The following is a 17905-nucleotide window of genomic DNA, read 5'->3' as shown; positions in this document are numbered from 1 at the left end:
GAATTCATAACTGGATTATGTCTGCCTTTGATCATTCAATTTGGCCTCCAGGGATGAGTGAACATGTTCATGTCATTTGAAGGGACATCATAGGGTCTTTCTGACCCCTACTCAAACCTCTAAAGTTTCCAAGATTTGATAATCATCAATATTCTCAAGAGGCAGGAAGACAAGGTGCTTCCTTATGCAGTTTTTCTATGACTGGCTTTCCCTACTGTCCCAGTACTGACAGGGGAAAGGAAAGCAGTGCAAGACAAAGGGATTGTCAGTCAGTTGAGTAAAGAGATGCTGTGTTAATTACTTCTGAACCCTCGTCAGAGTGTAGGTGGAGAGAGGTGCTTAGTAAGGTGTGTTGGATGGATGAGTGGCTGAGAGGGGCAGGGCCAGAGTGCCCCACAGAATGAGGAAGAGTCAAGGTTGGTATTACATGTGCCCCTCCTCCTTCCCAAACATGAGCATTCATACATGGGTTTCCAGTATCTGGGCAGGGTTAACTCTGTTCTCTGTTGCCTTGCTGAAGGTCTGTTTCATTCCATTTCTATGTACATGTGCTCCTAGTTAGCCAAACAGGGCAGAGATGTCAGGAAAATAGCAGGTCTGTTGTTTTGTCTAGCACCATGAGCCCTGGAAGGCAGCCTCATTCAGGACTCAAGAGGGCAGGCTTAGGCAGGTAGCTATTTGATCCCAGGCCCCCACTTACCAGCTACGTGGTCTTGATGTATTACTTATTTCTAGTCACCTCTTCTATCTATTAACTGGGCATAAGATGTTCTTTATATGAAGTTATTTTGAAGCATAATATATATATAGAAAATGCACAGATCATAACTGCACAGCCCCACAATGAGGAACAGAACATTATGGAGACCCCAGAAGCCCCTTCTTGTCTTCTCCCAGGTATTAGCTCACCCTACCTCCAGCTAAAAGTAATTTCCATCCAAATTTCTAATTTTGTTTTACCTGGTTTTGAACTTTATATGGGTGAAAATATACAGAACATATCTTTTGCTTTGAGTTTCTCTTTTGAAGCACCATGTTTATGAGATTCATCTGTGTGAGTAGGTATAGTTGTAGTTTGTTAATTCTCCTTATTGGGTAATCTAATGTATAAACATACTAAAATTTAGTGTTTAACTACCCATTCAATTGTTGGACATTTGGCTTTCATAAATAAAGCTGCTTTGAACATTCTTGCATAGTTTCTTGTGGGGGGGGACACTCAGTCATCTAGAAGTGGGATTGCTGAGTTACAGAATATATTTATCTCTCAGCTTTATAGAACGTTTGTAACATTTTAATGAATGTTATCAACCTCACAGTATAGTGTGGATTAAATTAGGTTGTGGAAAATACTCAAAAAGCCCTTGGCAGAGGTCTGTCAGTAGGTGTTTAAAAGTGTAAATAAGGCACAACATTCCATTAAGTCTAAGTGCCATCATGGACTTAAACAATTCCCTATTGTTTGTTCATTTAGGTAGCTTTTATCATGTTGTTATTTTCTATTGTGATGCAATGAATGATTTTCTTTATAGCAGTTTTCTTCTTTTGAAAATTTGCTTTGGTAGATTCTCAGGGAAGACTGAGTGGAATCAAAGGATATGTGACTGTAAGAACTGTCATTGTTAAAAAGGACTTTGAGGACTTGCTGAAGAGGGGAAAGCAAGGAAGAAAGTCTCTCCTACCATGGCTCAGGAGACTGAGGTGTGAGGACAGGAGGCTTGGGGTTTGAGGGAGGAGTGTCTTGTAGAGGATGATATGGTAACACAGAATGAAAGATAATTTTTATAAATGATGGTGTGCCTTAGGACAACTACATATTTAGGCCCTTATAAGAGAAATCGAGTAGTTGGAAAAACAATGGATAATAACCATTAAATGAAGAAAGAGATACCACATGTGCAAAGATTCACTTTATTTATTCATTCTCCAATATTAGGATAATTAAAGCCAAGAAGGAGGAGAGGAATGAGGTGAAAGATGAGCTGGAAGACAGCAATAGGGGTAGGTCCCTTGTGGGAAAAGGGCCAGAGGCCAAAGGATGGGACGGGGAGAGGCTGGGACTGAGGAGCAGGTGGTGGGCCTGGAGCACTTCTCCCTCTAACACTCTCCTTTACGGAAGCTCTTCGTGAGGGGCGAGGTCAAGCTTTGATGGGTGACCTCACAGGCGTAGACGTTGTGCCTCTGGTATTCCGTGCTGCTCAGCGTCAAGGTGCTGCTGAGGCTGTAGGTGTTGTCCTTGCTGTCCTGCTCTGTGATACTGTCCTGGATACTGTTATCCGACTGGACGACATCATCCACCTTCCACTTTACCTTGGCATCTCTGGGATAGAAGCCATTCAGTAGGCACACAACAGTGGCAGTTCCAGATTTCACCTGATCCTCAGATGGCGGGAAGATGAAGACAGACGGCGCAGCCACAGCTCCTGGGAAAGAAGCAAACAGGATGATGTTTAAATAACAAAATTCTGCACTTGGGTGTGTTTTTTGAGATAATCACAGAGCATGTTAGGGACAGAAAATAGCATGCTTATCCTGGATAATTATAGCAATAAGGCCAGGAAGTATATTTAAAATCTTGATTTTGAGTTTCTTTCTAGCTTCCCCCTCTTCCTTAAGAAAGTTCTAAATCATTTTGGTGGAGCTCTCTGCAGCTGTTCTGAGGCATCTGCATGCTTTTCTGACCTTACCTTTCTTTCATTCAGCCGCCTCTTGCAGTAAACTCAATGCTTTAAGCAAAGAGAGGCCATGTCATCTGACCCCCTCAGAGTTTAGAAGTCAGAACAGGTCTGAAGAAGACCAGGCAGCGGCTGAGTCAAGGAAAGCCTGTTCACTTTTATTTCCCCTGTGCCTCTTCTAGGACTATGATGTGATAGCAAGCTCCCAGGGGTTACTTTGGCTGGGCTGAGCTAAAACCTCCCTGTAGAGCAGGCCCTGAGCCCTACCTCTGTGCCTTGGTGGTGCCAGCCTCTCCACCTTCTGACTGTGCCAGAAACTCTCTAAGCCCTCCCAAAGGCCTCAAGTCCTGTAACCATATGTGGCAATTTTCAGCCATGCCAGGAGAGGTCAACTGTAATCTTGGCCACCTGCCTAAGAGGAAATGGCTAGCTTCATTTCTGACCCTCAGCAACTGCCAGATGGCCTCTTGGAAATCCCCCTCCACAGGGATTCCAGCCGTTGGGTGTGAGAGCAGCAGTTAAAATGAAAAATAAGAATCTTTTGCCAGGAGAAGTCAACAGATAAGAGGAATAGCTTTTTTTTTTTAAGCTAAATTCACTGTTAGCCAAGCAGTTTAACATGAAAGACTGAATGAACTTTTATGTTAGATATTTTCTTGTCTTTTAACTTTTATTACTATTTTTTTTCCAGATAATTGTATAAAATAACCATGGTAGTAAAATGATGTGCTCATTAGAATATAGGCAGGGAAAAACATGCTATGAAGATACTCCTATCTGGGTGAATTCTTGATAGCTTCACATTTTTCATCTGGCATTTAAACATTAAACAACTAATGTATTTGATACAAAAATTATTTCAAGATATCTTATTAGCTTTTAATAGAGTTTTAAAAGTCTTTAAAAGAGTTTTTAAAAAGCTCTAAAATCATTTTGAAATAGTTTAAGACAGTTAGATAGTTTCGAATCGTTGTAAGCTAGTTTTAACAGAGCTTTTAAAGGTCCCTAAAATAGTCTGAGTTGTTGCACACCAGAATAATCCTCCTTAAAGATCACTTTTGAAGTCAGCTGGGATAAACAATGGCAACACAATGACAAATCATTTAGCTATTTTAGAGGTTATGAAATTAAAATATTCAGATTAAAATTTTTCTAACACAGAATTAAGGTACTGGAAAATATGCTTTTTATTAATCACATTGCTATAGGTTTAGATATTTTGTACAACTGAAATATAATCATACATGGGCATTTTTGAAAATTAAAAGCATGGTCCCAAAGATATCTTATTTTTAAATCAGTTAATATACCTTAATGATATTTAATGCCATTTAATGCCAGATTCAGTCAAACTGAATTGATCAAGCCCTGAGTGGCCAGGTTATGGGTGTGAATTTTACCCTGAAAGAATTACATATTTCTTTTTTTGGATTGAGCTTTTGTTATTTGAATACATTTGATAGGAGGATATTGAAATAATTAAATAGCACTGAAAAAAAAAAAAAAGCTTTAAATTCTTTACAACCCCCTAATGGAAATTTGCACTAATGAGATATCATAATGAATGTGGCTTTTCTTTCTGAAGTCTTTAATAAGTTAGTCTTTTCACTAGTTTTCCCAGCTTAGTGCCTATTACATTTCTGTTCTATTTCTGGTAGTGGCATTATTTGTATCACTGTGCATCAGGAAAGCCGCCTATGGCAGCGTTAATCCAGCAGATGCGGGGTGGCCATGGCCATTAGCGGCAAGGCGGCTGCCCCAGGAGCGCGGTGTCATGGCCACCAAAGCCATTCAATCATGAAAGACCGCGGCTCTGTCTACAGCTCGTGGTGTCGTGGCCTTCCTGGCGGAATAAAAATGTAGACAAGTAGTAACAGAGGGTACTAAAAGAACATACTCTTTAAAATCTTTCTAATTTTTTTACAGACCCTGGATCATTTAAAAAAAATGCAAGTATTTACTTTTTTTTGCATTTAAATGCTTTACTTTGAGCTTTTGGGAATAGCCACTTTTCCACCATTACAATACGAGATAATTTCATGTTTAATCTAATGTACAAATCGGAGTTTTAAAAAAATGAGCTCTGTGAAGCCCTTATTCATACAGAATGTGTTGTTCTGAGTTTATTTCTCATGCAGACTCTAAAAACGACATTGCTGCTGATTTTCAAGTAAGTTGCCTCTTCTACATGGCAAATAGGTACACTTTACTTTTTCTTCATTTTTCTTAGGGCATGCTATTGATTTTTATAGTTGTCTGACAAAATAATTTCTCAAACAAAACGGAAAAAAACAGACTAAAAAATATATTTTTCTACTTTTCTGTATTATACATAATCAGCAACAACCAATACAATATTTGGCAAGAGTGAACAAAAATGAATTTACTTTTGCTCCGTAGAAATTCAAGGGTTCCTTTTTAGTTACACTATTTTTTTTTTTTTTTTTTTTGCTTTGCATCATTGAGCTTAGAACAATTTAATCTTTTTGTCTCCAAATCCATTTTTGAAGCTGAGTTTAACTTTGGCAACCCATGGGAAATCTGAAATGCCCTCATTTACCTATCTTTTCAAAACTCCTATTTAAACCTCTAAAAGTCAATACTGGCAATCAGACCTGAATTTCAGAAGGCAATAGCGAAAAATTACTTACGTTTAATCTCCATTTGGGTCCCTTGGCCGAAGGTGTTCCACAGTATTAGCTTAATTACTTCCCCCTCAACAAAAATCTCTTTTTGACATTCATATCACTAGCCTGACTGATGCAGAGAAAATCTTGCGATTTAGATGCCTCATTTAACTGACTAGCTCTTTGCTGTTCCTTAAGACGAACTAATTTTCAGACCCTTATCCATCTGACTTTTTGAAAGGATCTGGTACTCTTTGGAATTGACCTGAGCTAATCTCTCAAACATAAAAACTCCCCAAATTTACAACCTTATAAGAAAAAGCATTAGAAAAGTGCACTTACGTTTGATCTCCAGCTTGGTCCCTTGGCCGAAAGTGAGTCACAGTGATGAATCTTACCCTCTCCCCTCAACAAAAACCTCCCTTGAAGCTAATTATGTGAGATAGGCTGCTCATTCAGAGAAAAATCTAGCTATTTCTTTTCCATTTTCCCCATGAATCCAGTGATTTGTCTATTTGCTCAGCTTTTTAAGTTGATTTTCTGGTGCCCCGCTATTTACTTCTAGGTTCCCAGGTTAATTTAACCAAAATATCACAAAACTTGCACAAATGATTCAATGGCACCAAAATGTCATAAATAATTGAGACAGATGTACTTACGTTTGATTTCCACTTTGGTCCCGGGGCCAAAAGTAAATCACAGTGATTCAACTTAACTTCTCCCCTTACAAAAACCTCCCTAAAAGGTCAGCAAGCCTCCTTCCCTCACTGAAGTTATTTTGATTTAGAAATCTTAAAAATCAGCCACAAGCTAGCCTACTGTGGAATATTTTCCCCTCCTCTGTACCTAACTTGGGAATGAAGTTTGTTAGGTCCCTGACATCCAACTAATGAAAATCCACACAGAGAAACACAAAGCAATCCAATTAGACAGAAACAGCGAAGAATCAGCGAAAAAGGTACTTACGTTTGATCTCCAGCTTGGTCCCTTGGCCGAAAGTGTACACACAATGGTTCCTCTTAACCTCCCTCCTACACAAAAACTCCCTTTCTGACAATTGACCAAGGCTCTGTCCAGAACATGTTATGTTCCTCAGGACATTTTGGAAACTATCACTTAGACAAGTTATTCTCACCCAATGGCTGAATCTTGCTTGCTCTTCATATAAAATGTACAATCAATTCTCGAGTTTGCCTACAGACTTCATCTCCATATTTTCCCTGAAGGATATCAGAGTCTGATTGCAGAGTCAACTTACAGATCACTTCATAGACAGGGTACAGAAGACACAGACAACCAAGGAAGGAAAGCTTAAATTCTACTCACGTTTGATTTCCACCTTGGTCCCTTTACCGAACGTCCACCACAGTGAGAGCTCTCCACAGTCTTGCTGCACAAAAACCCTTCTCACCGAAGGGGAACGGAGCCCTGGGTTAGCTGCTGAGGTGCAACTCCCTTTTCTGGCAGGTGTGGAAGCCCTGGGGCTTCTCTGACATACCATATGTTTATTTTCTTCTGTGAGATCTAAAATCCAAGAAGAGAATATATTTATGTCTATGGCCTGATGGTTTCTTTCTTTAGCAATTTGCCACATCTGGACTTTTTATTATTTATTTGTTAGAAAGTAAACTGAGTGTAAATTACAAAGAAAAACAAGCAATTAAAAAATGGCCACTTTTTTGTGCTTTCTTTTGGGGTGGTCTGGGGAGCTTTTGCAAAGGATAAACTTCATTTAGTGTAACTATGGAAATCATCAGCTTCTCAGTGAGTAATAAATAAATGTTGTCTTACTGTTTTAACTTCTCCTTTCCTGCAGTGTTATTTTAAAAAAGGTAGACTAAATATATATCAAATTAAGACTCATAACTTTGAAATGCATTTTGAAATGTAACTATGGATGACATATGAAACCAAAGTGAAGATTAATAGAGTAGAAAAGTAGACTTGACTTGGTTTGTTTGTCTGCTGTCACAGCACAGGTAGAACTCAGCTCCTACTGAGCTGAACCAGGTGCAGGCCATCTTTGGAGCTGTCATGGAGTCCCAGTGTTCCATAGTGAACAATATGAGGTTCATAGTAACCTCATCAAGAACACTGAAGACCTTTTCAGCGTTTCCGTTTGAGTCCAACTCTCCATTTTTACAGTCTTGTATCACTCTAACTGTCCATCTCCACCCCTTCCATAAACTCCCACCTTCCTAAACTCACAGTTTTCCCGTGGTATCCAGCCTTTACAAACACTCCCTCTGCTTGGTAACACCTTTGTCCACCTGGATTGGCTTGTGAACTGCTAATTGTCTTTCAAGATTCAGCTGAAGAGGGACCTTCTCTCAGATTATCCCTGAGCAGGTGACCTGAATTTACAGAGTACAGAGACAGGTCACTGGGCCTAGAATGCCTACTTACTTTTAATCTACTTTCAGTTCTTTTCTACCCTATTAAATTATAAGCTGTTGGATGTTTTATTTGTCAAATATTTGGGAGGCTCAGTACAGTATATTTATTTAGCAAATGCTTAACAAACATTTTCAGAATGAATTAAAATAAACAATAAATAATTGAAAATCAATAATAGATCAGAGATGCTATCATAGATCAAAGACTAATACTGACCGCTACAATAGTACGTTTAACAACAGAAATCATAACTATAATTTTAAAGATTAAAGATAGGTTTATTTGATTCTGTCACTTGCAGCTTTGCTAGCTGCCTTGAATAGCAGAATCAGCAGTTGGTCTTACCAGAAGACGAGGGATGAGAGGGATCAAGTTAGAGGTGGAGAGAAACATTGGCAAGTGAAATTTAAATGTGCCAACTAGCTGTCCAAGGGCATAGTCCTTTTTTAAAGGGAACATAAAGTGATTTTCTCTGTAGACATACAAGCAATGCCAATCATAAAGGGTGATTTATGATGTTTATTGAGCACTTAAGTGCCAGACATTGTACATGGATCATCACATTTAATAATTCCCAAGACTCTATGAACTAGGGACTAATATTATCCTCTACTCTGTAGGTGCAAAAACTTGAGGGCAGAGAGGTCAAGGAACTGGCTTACGGCAGTAAGTGGCAGAGCTGGGACCTAAACTCAGAGCCCATGTACTTAACTGCACCATATGCAGATTATACTCCAGGAGTAAAGTTACCCAATGGAAGCAGCAGCATGGCAGGGAATGCTGGGATGGGGGAAGGTGAAAGAAAATCGGACTGGAATAAGTGTGCTCAGAGGTATGTATATAAAGACTATGCATGGAAATATTGTTTAAAAGGTGAAAAACTGAAAAATAACTAAAATCCTCATTAATAGGAGTTTGGTTAAACTATGATAGCGCCTTACAATGTAGCACAAAGCAGACAATAAGAGGAAGTTGTAGGTTTCTGTATAGTTACATGGAAGGTGTTTGTGAAAATGCAGGTCACTGAGGAGTATGTGTGGTGAGATATCATGATTCCATCTAAATTGATTATATCTGCCTATAAACGCAGGCTGATTTTTAAAGGACACATAAATTGTTCTTGGTAGTTATTTCCTGGGATTGCAGAGGAGGAACAATGACACTTTCTCTTCCTACTCTTCTATATATCAGAGATTATTTGATTTCAAAATGGTTATGTGAATATATTCATTTTATAGTTTTTAGAAATAATAAAACTACTATTTTGAAAAAAAAATGTAAACTCTGACATTGCTTAGTAGCATTCTCAATATTTCCGTGCAATGCATAAACATAGCTTTTTAAATGATGTGTACATATACGTGTGAGTTTTCTTCGTCCAATACTTTTCTGTAGTCTTTAAATCAAGGCAACAGCTTTCCTGATTTAGTGTAGGGGAGAGTCTTCTGCAAATGAAGGAGACGTAGGGGATATAAACAGGAATGAAAAAGATGCCCGAGCTGTTGGAGGGATTTGTGTTCCTAAGTGAGCTAATTGGAAATCTAGTATGAACAGTGCAACCGAATAACTATTGTGAAGCAGTATTTTTAACCAACAAAAGATGATTATCTTAAGTACCATTGTGGCAAAAACTATTTTACTGATCACATGCAGTGGTGATCTATAGGAGTGATTGTTATGATATTTGCTGTAACGTAAAATGGATCATGAGAATCATGAGAAGTATTTGAGATCCTTAGGATATGTGTGGTTCGTGTTTTGAAAGCAAATGGTGTCTCAGAAGCATCTGTGAGGCTCTGCCAGGATCTACCATTCTACAAAGCATCTATGATGGATGTTGATAAGCTTGATTTGTTGAGGAAAGGCAAAGTGTCAATAAGGTAGTCTGAGAGGTTCCTGGATTTCATGTATAAGAGTGATGGAAATACAGTTTCCTGAGGAGCATTCCAACCAACTCATCACTGAATCTGCTTTACATTGAACCCTCAGCAAAGTTAGATTATCAGAAAAAAAATTCTGAACTGCTGTGGAAGGGAGAGGAAGGAAAGGCATGGAGGGAGGGAGGCAAGGAGCAGAGAGAGAGAAAGGGAGAGAGAGGAGAGAGAGAGAGAGCACAAGTCCACATTTCAATGCACATCTACAAATAATGTTGAACACTACTGATAAGCTCTTTTAGCAATGTTCCTTAAGTATAACTTTTCAAGAAACATCATTTTTGCTTTTTATTTGAGATAATTACTAGCCAATTTAGGAAGTTCCCCTCACATCAGTAACATACAGTGAATCACCCGGTATGTCAGGGGACACAGTGGCATAATATTGCCTTTTGCAAGGTTTGAGGGCAAACCATGGCAGTTTCCCTACCTGACTTGGGAGTTCTGTAGCTGATATCCATCTTCAAGTTTGTGGTTCTTTCTCTTTATATATGTATTTGAGCTCAGCAGTCATGCTGGAGTCCAGAGCAGGTGGTTCTTTTTGCTTTAGCTTGACTCCTCCTTAAGATTGTAACTCTGTCATTTTAATATATTTTTTTGGTCAGAAGTAAGTTGATATCTGACAAGGAGCGGAGGAAATTCAGTGGTTCACATCCAGTGGTGCTTAGAACCTGATTGAATGTCATTCTTTCCAGAACTTGTCAGGAGTGGATATCTGTCCAGGATCTCCGAGAATCCAGGGTACCCCGTTAGCCAGGAAGGAGCGAGATAGAGGAGGTCACTTGAGAAAGAGCTGCTTCTTTGCTGCATCAGGGTTGTGTCTGTTTCCTCTCTTATTTGAAGACAGATGTGCTGGTAGAAACAAAGTCCTCTGTCCGGCCATATGCAAATGTGTGGGCCATAAATATGAAAAGAGATTCTGGTCCCACTATAGAAAATGTAGATGTTCATCTTGTTTCCAAGAGGACAGTAAGGCTGCTGGTATTTTTTGACTGCCTTCCTTGAGAGAGAAGAGATAGCAGCAATTGTGTAAGGGTTTACTAGCCTAGGAGGAATTCAGCCATCAAAATTTACATATTCTGTGCTGTGGTTTTTGCTTCATTTTGCAAGAGGAATGAGCCCCTCAAGCTCTGCCTTAGAGTTCTCTGCCCTCCCTGTCTGCCTACTTGGCACCCAGCCCCTATGTTCTCTTCTCATGTTAAGGTATAGAAGCTCATCATGGGCAACTACTGTGGTCAGGCTGGCTCTGGATGCAGTTGTGAAGTCAATGAGTTTGGGCTTGGTTCTTCAGACCCCCAAAGGCCCTGATAATCCTGGCTGAGACTAGAGTTTCAAGTCTGAAAGGGAGGATAGGAGGCAGACAGCCCAACAGAAACAACAAATGAACAACAGATGGAAACAAGGAATAATGAGGATTTTTGAGTTTATTAGCATGTTCTCTACTCTTTCAAAACCTCCTTTGCGCCGGGCATGGTGGCTCACGCCTGTAATCCCAACACTTTGGGAGGCCGAGGCGGGTGGATCACGAGGTCAGGAGATCGAGACCATCCTGGTCAACATGGTGAAAGCCCGTCTCTACTAAAAATACAAAAAATTAGCTGGGCATGGTGGCACACTCCTGTAATCCCAGCTACTCAGGAGGCTGAGGCAGGAGAATTGCCTGAACCCAAGAGGTCGAGGTTGCGGTGAACCGAGATCGCGCCATTGCACTCCAGCCTGGGTAACAAGAGCGAAACTCTGTCTCAAAAAAAAAAAAAAAAAGCCTCCTTTGCAATGATGGAAGAAATATAAAAATGATAATGAATTTATTTAGTAGTTGGAAAATCATGAGAGGTCCTATTAGAAGAAAAATTTTGAGGTACACCACAGAGGTTTAAACCATGTCATTGAATTCATAGGGAAACTGGAATCTAGAAACTGGAATCTAGCAAATGATAAAGTTTAAACCATGGATAAGGAGGTACAGTATCATCTCCTTATCCATGGTTTTGCTTTCTGGGGTTTCACTTACCTATAATCAACTGTAGTCTGAAAATATTAAATAGAAGATTCTAGAAATAAGAATTTACTCATTTTAAATTGTATTCCTTAGTAGCCTGATGAAATCTCATGCCCTTCTGCTTCATCCTAGCTTGGGACTGAATTATCCCTTTGTCCAGAGTCTCCATGCTGTCTACACTTACCCTCCTATTTAGATGTTTAGTAGCCCTCTTGGTCATCACATTGACTGTTATGATATCCTAGTGTTTGCATTCAAGTAACTCTTATTTTACTGAATTGTTCTATTTTATTACAAGTTATTGTTGTTAATTTCTTACTATGACTTATTAATACATTTTATCATAGGTAAGTATGTATAGGAAAAAACAGCATATATAGGGTTGTGCACTAGCATCCACTGGGAGGAGAATTTTGCTAAAGTTAGTACAGAGAAGACTGTCCAGAAGAAACAACTTTCTGGCTGGGAGCGGTGGCTCATTCCTGTAATCTAAGCACTTTGGGAACCTGAGGCAGGATGATCATCAGGTCAGGAGTTTGAGACCAGCCTGGTCAACATAGTGAAACCCCATCTCTACTAAAAATACAAAAAATTAGCCAAGCGTGGTGGCAGGCACCTGTAATCCCAGCTATTCACGAGGCTGAGGCAGGAGAAGTGCTTGAACCCGGGAGGTGGAGGTTGCAGTGAACTGAGATCATGACATTGCACTCCAGCCGGGGTGACAGTGCAAGATTCTGTCTCAAAAAAAAAAAAAAAAAAAGAATTTTCTATACTTGCCATCTTCCTTCTGTTTGATGTCCTCATGTAAGTCTCAGTGTTACGATCTGTCTCCCCACCTCAATCACTACCCTCTGTCTCTGGAAGGAAATTCCTCTTGGGCTAGACAGGAGAGAGCCAGTACCTACTCTGGAAAATTTCATAAGATGTCTGGTTCTCTACCTTTTTCAGGGATCTTTTATCATATCTCATATGCCCATGGCATTTGTCACTGCTATCTGCACAACACTGAACTCCAGCAACATCAGCTGAGAAGAGAAAGTGAGAGCGAGAGAGAGAGAGACAGAGAGAGATAGAGAAGTCATTTGTTGATTGAACCACAGAAACTATTTTTTTCCTAATTAAATTATATATCCAGGTAGCTATCATATGATACAATCCCAAATACACATATTTATTAAATAGGATTCAAAGAGCAATTATTGAGTACTCAGTATCAAGGCTCAATGTAAAATAAATGCAAAATTACTGGTGATTGTCATGTCTTTCTGTGGGACTCAACTCCCTTTGGTTGGAGGTGCTGTGTGGGAGTACATGAGCTCCAATCAGGTGGTCCTGAGGGAGCAAAATGCCACTGTTGGAGGTTAAATATGAAGGGAAACAGCAGTAGGCTTCGGATAACACAGAATGAAAATAAAAGTGCATATACTTCTAGTGTCTATTTTACAAATTCCTTTTTTTTTGGGGGGGGGAGGAAGGCAGGAAGGGAGGGAAGAAGGATGGTAGGGAGGAAGGAAGGGAGGAAGGAAGGAAGGAAGGAAGGAAGGAAGGAAGGAAGGGAGGGAGGGAGGGAGGGAGGGAGGAAGCGGGGAGGGAGGGAGGGAGGGAAGGGAAGGAAGGAAATCAAGCAATGAGAGAGACATTGCCGACCTGGATCTAGAGGTTTACAAGTTGATTTCTTTTTTTTGAGAGAAGGAAAGAAAAAAAAATAAGTAAAGGAGAGGAAGAAAGAGGAAGAGAAAGAGGGAGAGTAAATGGAAATATTGCTTTATTTTGAAAAAAATTGAGTATTAATAATGGCCAATCAATGTTTCATTTAAACTTATGGGTAGGTGTGATGTGGTATTGACAAGAATGTATATTTTGTGTATTTGAAGTGGAGAGCTCTATGAATATTTATTGTTTACTTGTTCTGGATCTGAGTTCGAGTCCTTGATATCCTTATTAACTTTCTGTCTCATTGAATCTAAGTCTCGTATCTGGGTGTTAGGATCGTTAGCTCTTGTTGTTGCATTGATCCTTTTACCACTATAACTTTGTTGCTTTAAAATCTATTTTCTCCGATACGAGAATTGCAACTCCTGCTTTTTATTTATTTATTATTTATTTTTGCTCTCCATTTGGTTGGTAAATCTTTCTCCATCCCTTTGTTTTGAGTCTTTGTGTATCCTTGCATGTGAAACAGGTCTGGATGTAACATGCCGTTGGGTTTTGGCTGTGTCTTTTGATTGGGGGATTTAGTCAATTTAAATTTAGGGTTACTGCCATTTGATGTTGACTGGCTGTTTTATCCATTTGTTGGTGTAAATTCTTCTTTATGTTGGTGCTCTTTACTTTTTGGTGTATTTTTAGAAAGGCTAATACTGGTTGTTTCTTTCTGTGTGTAATGCTTCTTTCAGAAGCTCTTGTAAAGCAGGCCTGGTGGTAATAAAATCTCTGAGTTCTTGCTTGTTCATAAAAGATTTTATTTTTCCTTCAGCTGTGAAGCTTAGCGAGAGCGCTCAGCGCAGAGTAAACAGGACCGGTTTCCCTTCTGACTGAGGTTTGGAGCCCCAGGAAGGCAGAGTCGCCTACTATGGACACAAGAAGGAAGCCAGACAGGAGAATCCTGGGCAGAAAAGCACCATCAGTTTTAACGCCGCTGCTCTGGCCCTGGGAACTAACAACCGGGATGCCCACTCAAGAGACCTAATCTGAAAGTTGGTAATTTCAAAGAGACAGGAGGATAAACTTACAATGACGGGAAGAGACCAGCGTAAAAAAGCTGAGAATACTCAAAATCAGAACGCCTCTCCCTCTAAAGATGATCACAGTTCCACATCAACAATGGAACAAGGCTTGATGGAGAACGAGTGCATCCCAATGACAGAATCACTCTTCAAGGAATGGATAATAAGAAACTTCGGTGAGTTAAAAGACCATGTTGTAGCCCAACGTAAAGAAACTAGGAACTTTGAAAAAAGGTTTGATGAAATCCTATTGAGAATAGACAACTTAGAGAGGAGTATGAGTGAATTAATGGAACTAAAGAATACAATACAGGAACTCCGAGAAGTATGCACAGGTTTAAACACTCGAATTGTTCAAGCAGAAGAAGCGATATCAGAGGTCAAAGTCCAACTTAATGAAATAAAATGTGAAGAAAAGATTAGAGAAAAAAGGATAAAAAGGAATGAGCAAAGTCTCCAAGAAATGTGGGGACTATGTGAAAAGACCAAATTTATGTTTGATAGGTGTACCTGAATGCGACAGAGAGAATGAATCCAAGCTGGAAAATACCCTTCAGGATATTATTCAGGAAAATTTTCCTAAACTAGCAAAGCAGGTCAAAATTCAACCCCAGGAAATACAGAGAACACCACAAAGATATTCCTCAAGAAGAGCAACCCCAAGGCACATAATCGTTAGATTCACCAGGGTTGAAACGAAGGAGAAAATACTAAGGGCAGCCAGAGAGAAAGGTCATGTTACCCACAAAGGCAAGCTTATCAGACTTAAAGCAGATCTCTCAGCAGAAACTCTACAAGCCAGAAGAGAGTGGGGGCCAATATTCAACATTCTCAAAGAACAGAACCTTCAGCCCAGAATTTCATATCCAGCCAAATTCCTTTTTTTTAAAAGGTCAGATTCTCAACTTGTAACTTGTGAAATTCAGATCATAGGATGCCCTGTTATTTATAAGGTATCCAGCAACAATGCGTGGAACAGAATATTTAACTATTATAAAACTTACATTAGGTTGTTGCAGAAGTAATTGCCCTTCCTTCCTTCCTTCCCTCCTTCCTTTCCTCCTTCCTTCCTTCCTTTATTCTTTCCTTCCTTCCTTCCTTCCTTCCTTCCTTCCTTCCTTCCCTCACTCCCTCACCCCTTCTCTTTCTTCTCCCCTCCCCTCCCCTCCTTTCTCGTTCTTGTGTTCCAGGACCATTTAGTGTCGTCTACAGCTCCCAGAAAAAGAATTCTGTCTTTAAGGATGGCAGGGGCAGGGGTACTGCTCTCACTGCTCTGCGCTCTAGTGGAAGAGCGGCTCAGCTCCAGCTGCCAGGCCACATTTCTCAGGAGATAGCATTCTGTCTTCAACGAGAACAAAATAGGTGTTTAGTAAATATAAGCTGCCTTCAGCTTTTAGTATATGTGTAAACATAAATATAAATTTGTTTAAAACCTGAACTATCTGATGTTCTCCCTGGCTAGCCAAACTTAAAATGTGTATTTGGGCTTGACTTTCCCACTCAAGGGTGTTACTAGTTTCTTTATGGTTTTAGCTGCCTTTTGTTTGTTTTTGAAAAAAAAAAAAAAAAAAATACATAAGGGGTTTTGCTTCCCAAAAGGTGGAGTAGAATTATTTTTGCCTATTTCTCTCAAGTAAAATAAAAACCCTGGACATTGTAGGTAAAGTAAACTTATGAAGACTCTGGAAGGTGGAAAGAAGAAGGCAGACCAGTTAGAAACACTGGGACCCTAGTAGCGATCCAGCAGTGCATTTCCCGGGGTTTCTTTTTGCCTCATCCATTCCAGACTTGGTTCTGGAGGAGCTGTCAACCCAGAAACACCAGCAGGCCCAGAAAAACAAAAAGCCCTAATAAAAGCTGGCTCTCTCTGACCAAAGGACAAAGAAAGGTGGAGCCCAGTAAAAAAATTGTTAGGCAATAACTGCTTGGCTCCATTCAAAACACCATGAGAGACACACTAACTTCTTCCTGAGTGAAATAAGATGAAGTCTGCTGGGACAGGTTTAAATGAGATCCAAATTCTCATAATGCAATACTCCAAAGTCCAGATTTCAACTGAAAACTACACAACCCACCAGCAACCAGGAAAATCTCAACTTATAATGAGACAGTTAAGAGGCGCTAATACTGACATGACAGAGATGTTAGAATTATCTGACAAGAATGTTAAAGCTGCCATAATATGAACACATCAAACTCAACAACATCATCAATGGGTAAGATCATAAATCAACATTGCTAGAACACTCCAACCAGCACCAACAGAATTCGTGTTCTTTTCAAGTGCCCATGGAACATATACCAGAATTGCCATATACTGGGCCATATAACAAACCTCAACAAATTAAACAGAAGTGAAATCACACAACATATGTTCTCTGACCACTTTGGGAGACTGAGGCAGGAGGATCATGAGGTTTGAAGTCAAACTGGAAGTTAATAATTTAAAAAAACGGGAAAAATTCCACACCCTTGGAAATGAAACAACACACTTCTAAGCGATCCATGGGAGGTTTCAAGGACAATAAAAAATTATATACTGAATAGAATAAAACTGAAGATTCAACATGTTATAATGTAGAGGATATAGCACAAGCCCGAAGAAATGAAAACTTATCACAGAAAAATGAAGACTACATCAGCACAAAAACATACATAATACACAACTATTCATAGAAGTTTTATTTGTATTAACAAAAACTGGAATCAGTCAAAATGTCCTACAATAGATTAATGGTGAAACAAACTGTGGTACATCCATCCCATGGAATATTAGTATTAAAAAGTAGTGAGTTGGGGACATTGGCTCACACTTATAATCGCAGCATTTTGTGAAGTAGAGGTGGGAAATCGCTTGACCTAGGAGTTTGAGACCAGCATGGGCAACAAAGTGAGACCATGTCTCTAAAAAATAAAAAAAATTTAGCCATGTGTTGTGTCCTGTGCCTGTAGTCCTAGCTGCTTGGGAGGCTGAGGCAGGAGGATGCTTGTGCCCAGAAGTTCAGGGCTGCTGTGAGCTATGATCTTGACACTGCACTCCACCCTCTGTGACAAAGTGAGACTCTGTCTCTAAAAAGAATAAGAAAAGAATAGTAAGCTGTTGATACACACAACTTGAATGGATCGGAGGGGTATTATGCTGAGTAAAAAGGTCACATATTGCATGATTCCATTTACATAACATTTTTGTCTTTTCAAAAATATTGCAAGGGGTTCTTGGTTGCAGGGTGTTTGCATTTTTCAATTTAAAAATTGGTCTCCAATTCGTGTATGAAGTTACATTCCTACATTTGCAATGATAGGTCCTCCATGGAGTTTCCTCACTCTAAATTATCTCCAATACTTGATATTATCAGGCTTTTTCATTTTTTGCCAGTCAAATGGGCAATACATTGTACTTCATTTTTGTTTAAAATTATTCTTTGTGTTTTCTGATCACCCCTGAGGTTGATCATTGAAAAATGTTTATTTGTCATTAGGGTGAATTGTGTTAGGGTGTTGTGAATTGCCTGTTCTTAAGGTATGCCCACTTTTTTATTGTGTTGCT

General features: G+C 39.5%; 1 gene segment (V, D, J or C); it reads right to left on the bottom strand.

The window, feature by feature from the left end:
- Nucleotides 1–1897: 1897 nt before the first annotated feature.
- Nucleotides 1898–10444, bottom strand: LOC118142851 (immunoglobulin kappa constant-like). The segment is given in 3 exon segments: nucleotides 1898–2423; nucleotides 6629–6826; nucleotides 10064–10444. Coding segments are annotated over 3 exon segments (555 nt in total).
- Nucleotides 10445–17905: the final 7461 nt, after the last annotated feature.

The sequence above is a fragment of the Callithrix jacchus genome, chromosome 14 (genome assembly GCF_049354715.1).
Source record: "Callithrix jacchus isolate 240 chromosome 14, calJac240_pri, whole genome shotgun sequence".
Lineage (NCBI taxonomy): Eukaryota > Metazoa > Chordata > Mammalia > Primates > Cebidae > Callithrix > Callithrix jacchus.
Note: the sequence above shows the minus strand (reverse complement) of the source record. Positions and strands in the feature narration are given on the sequence as shown.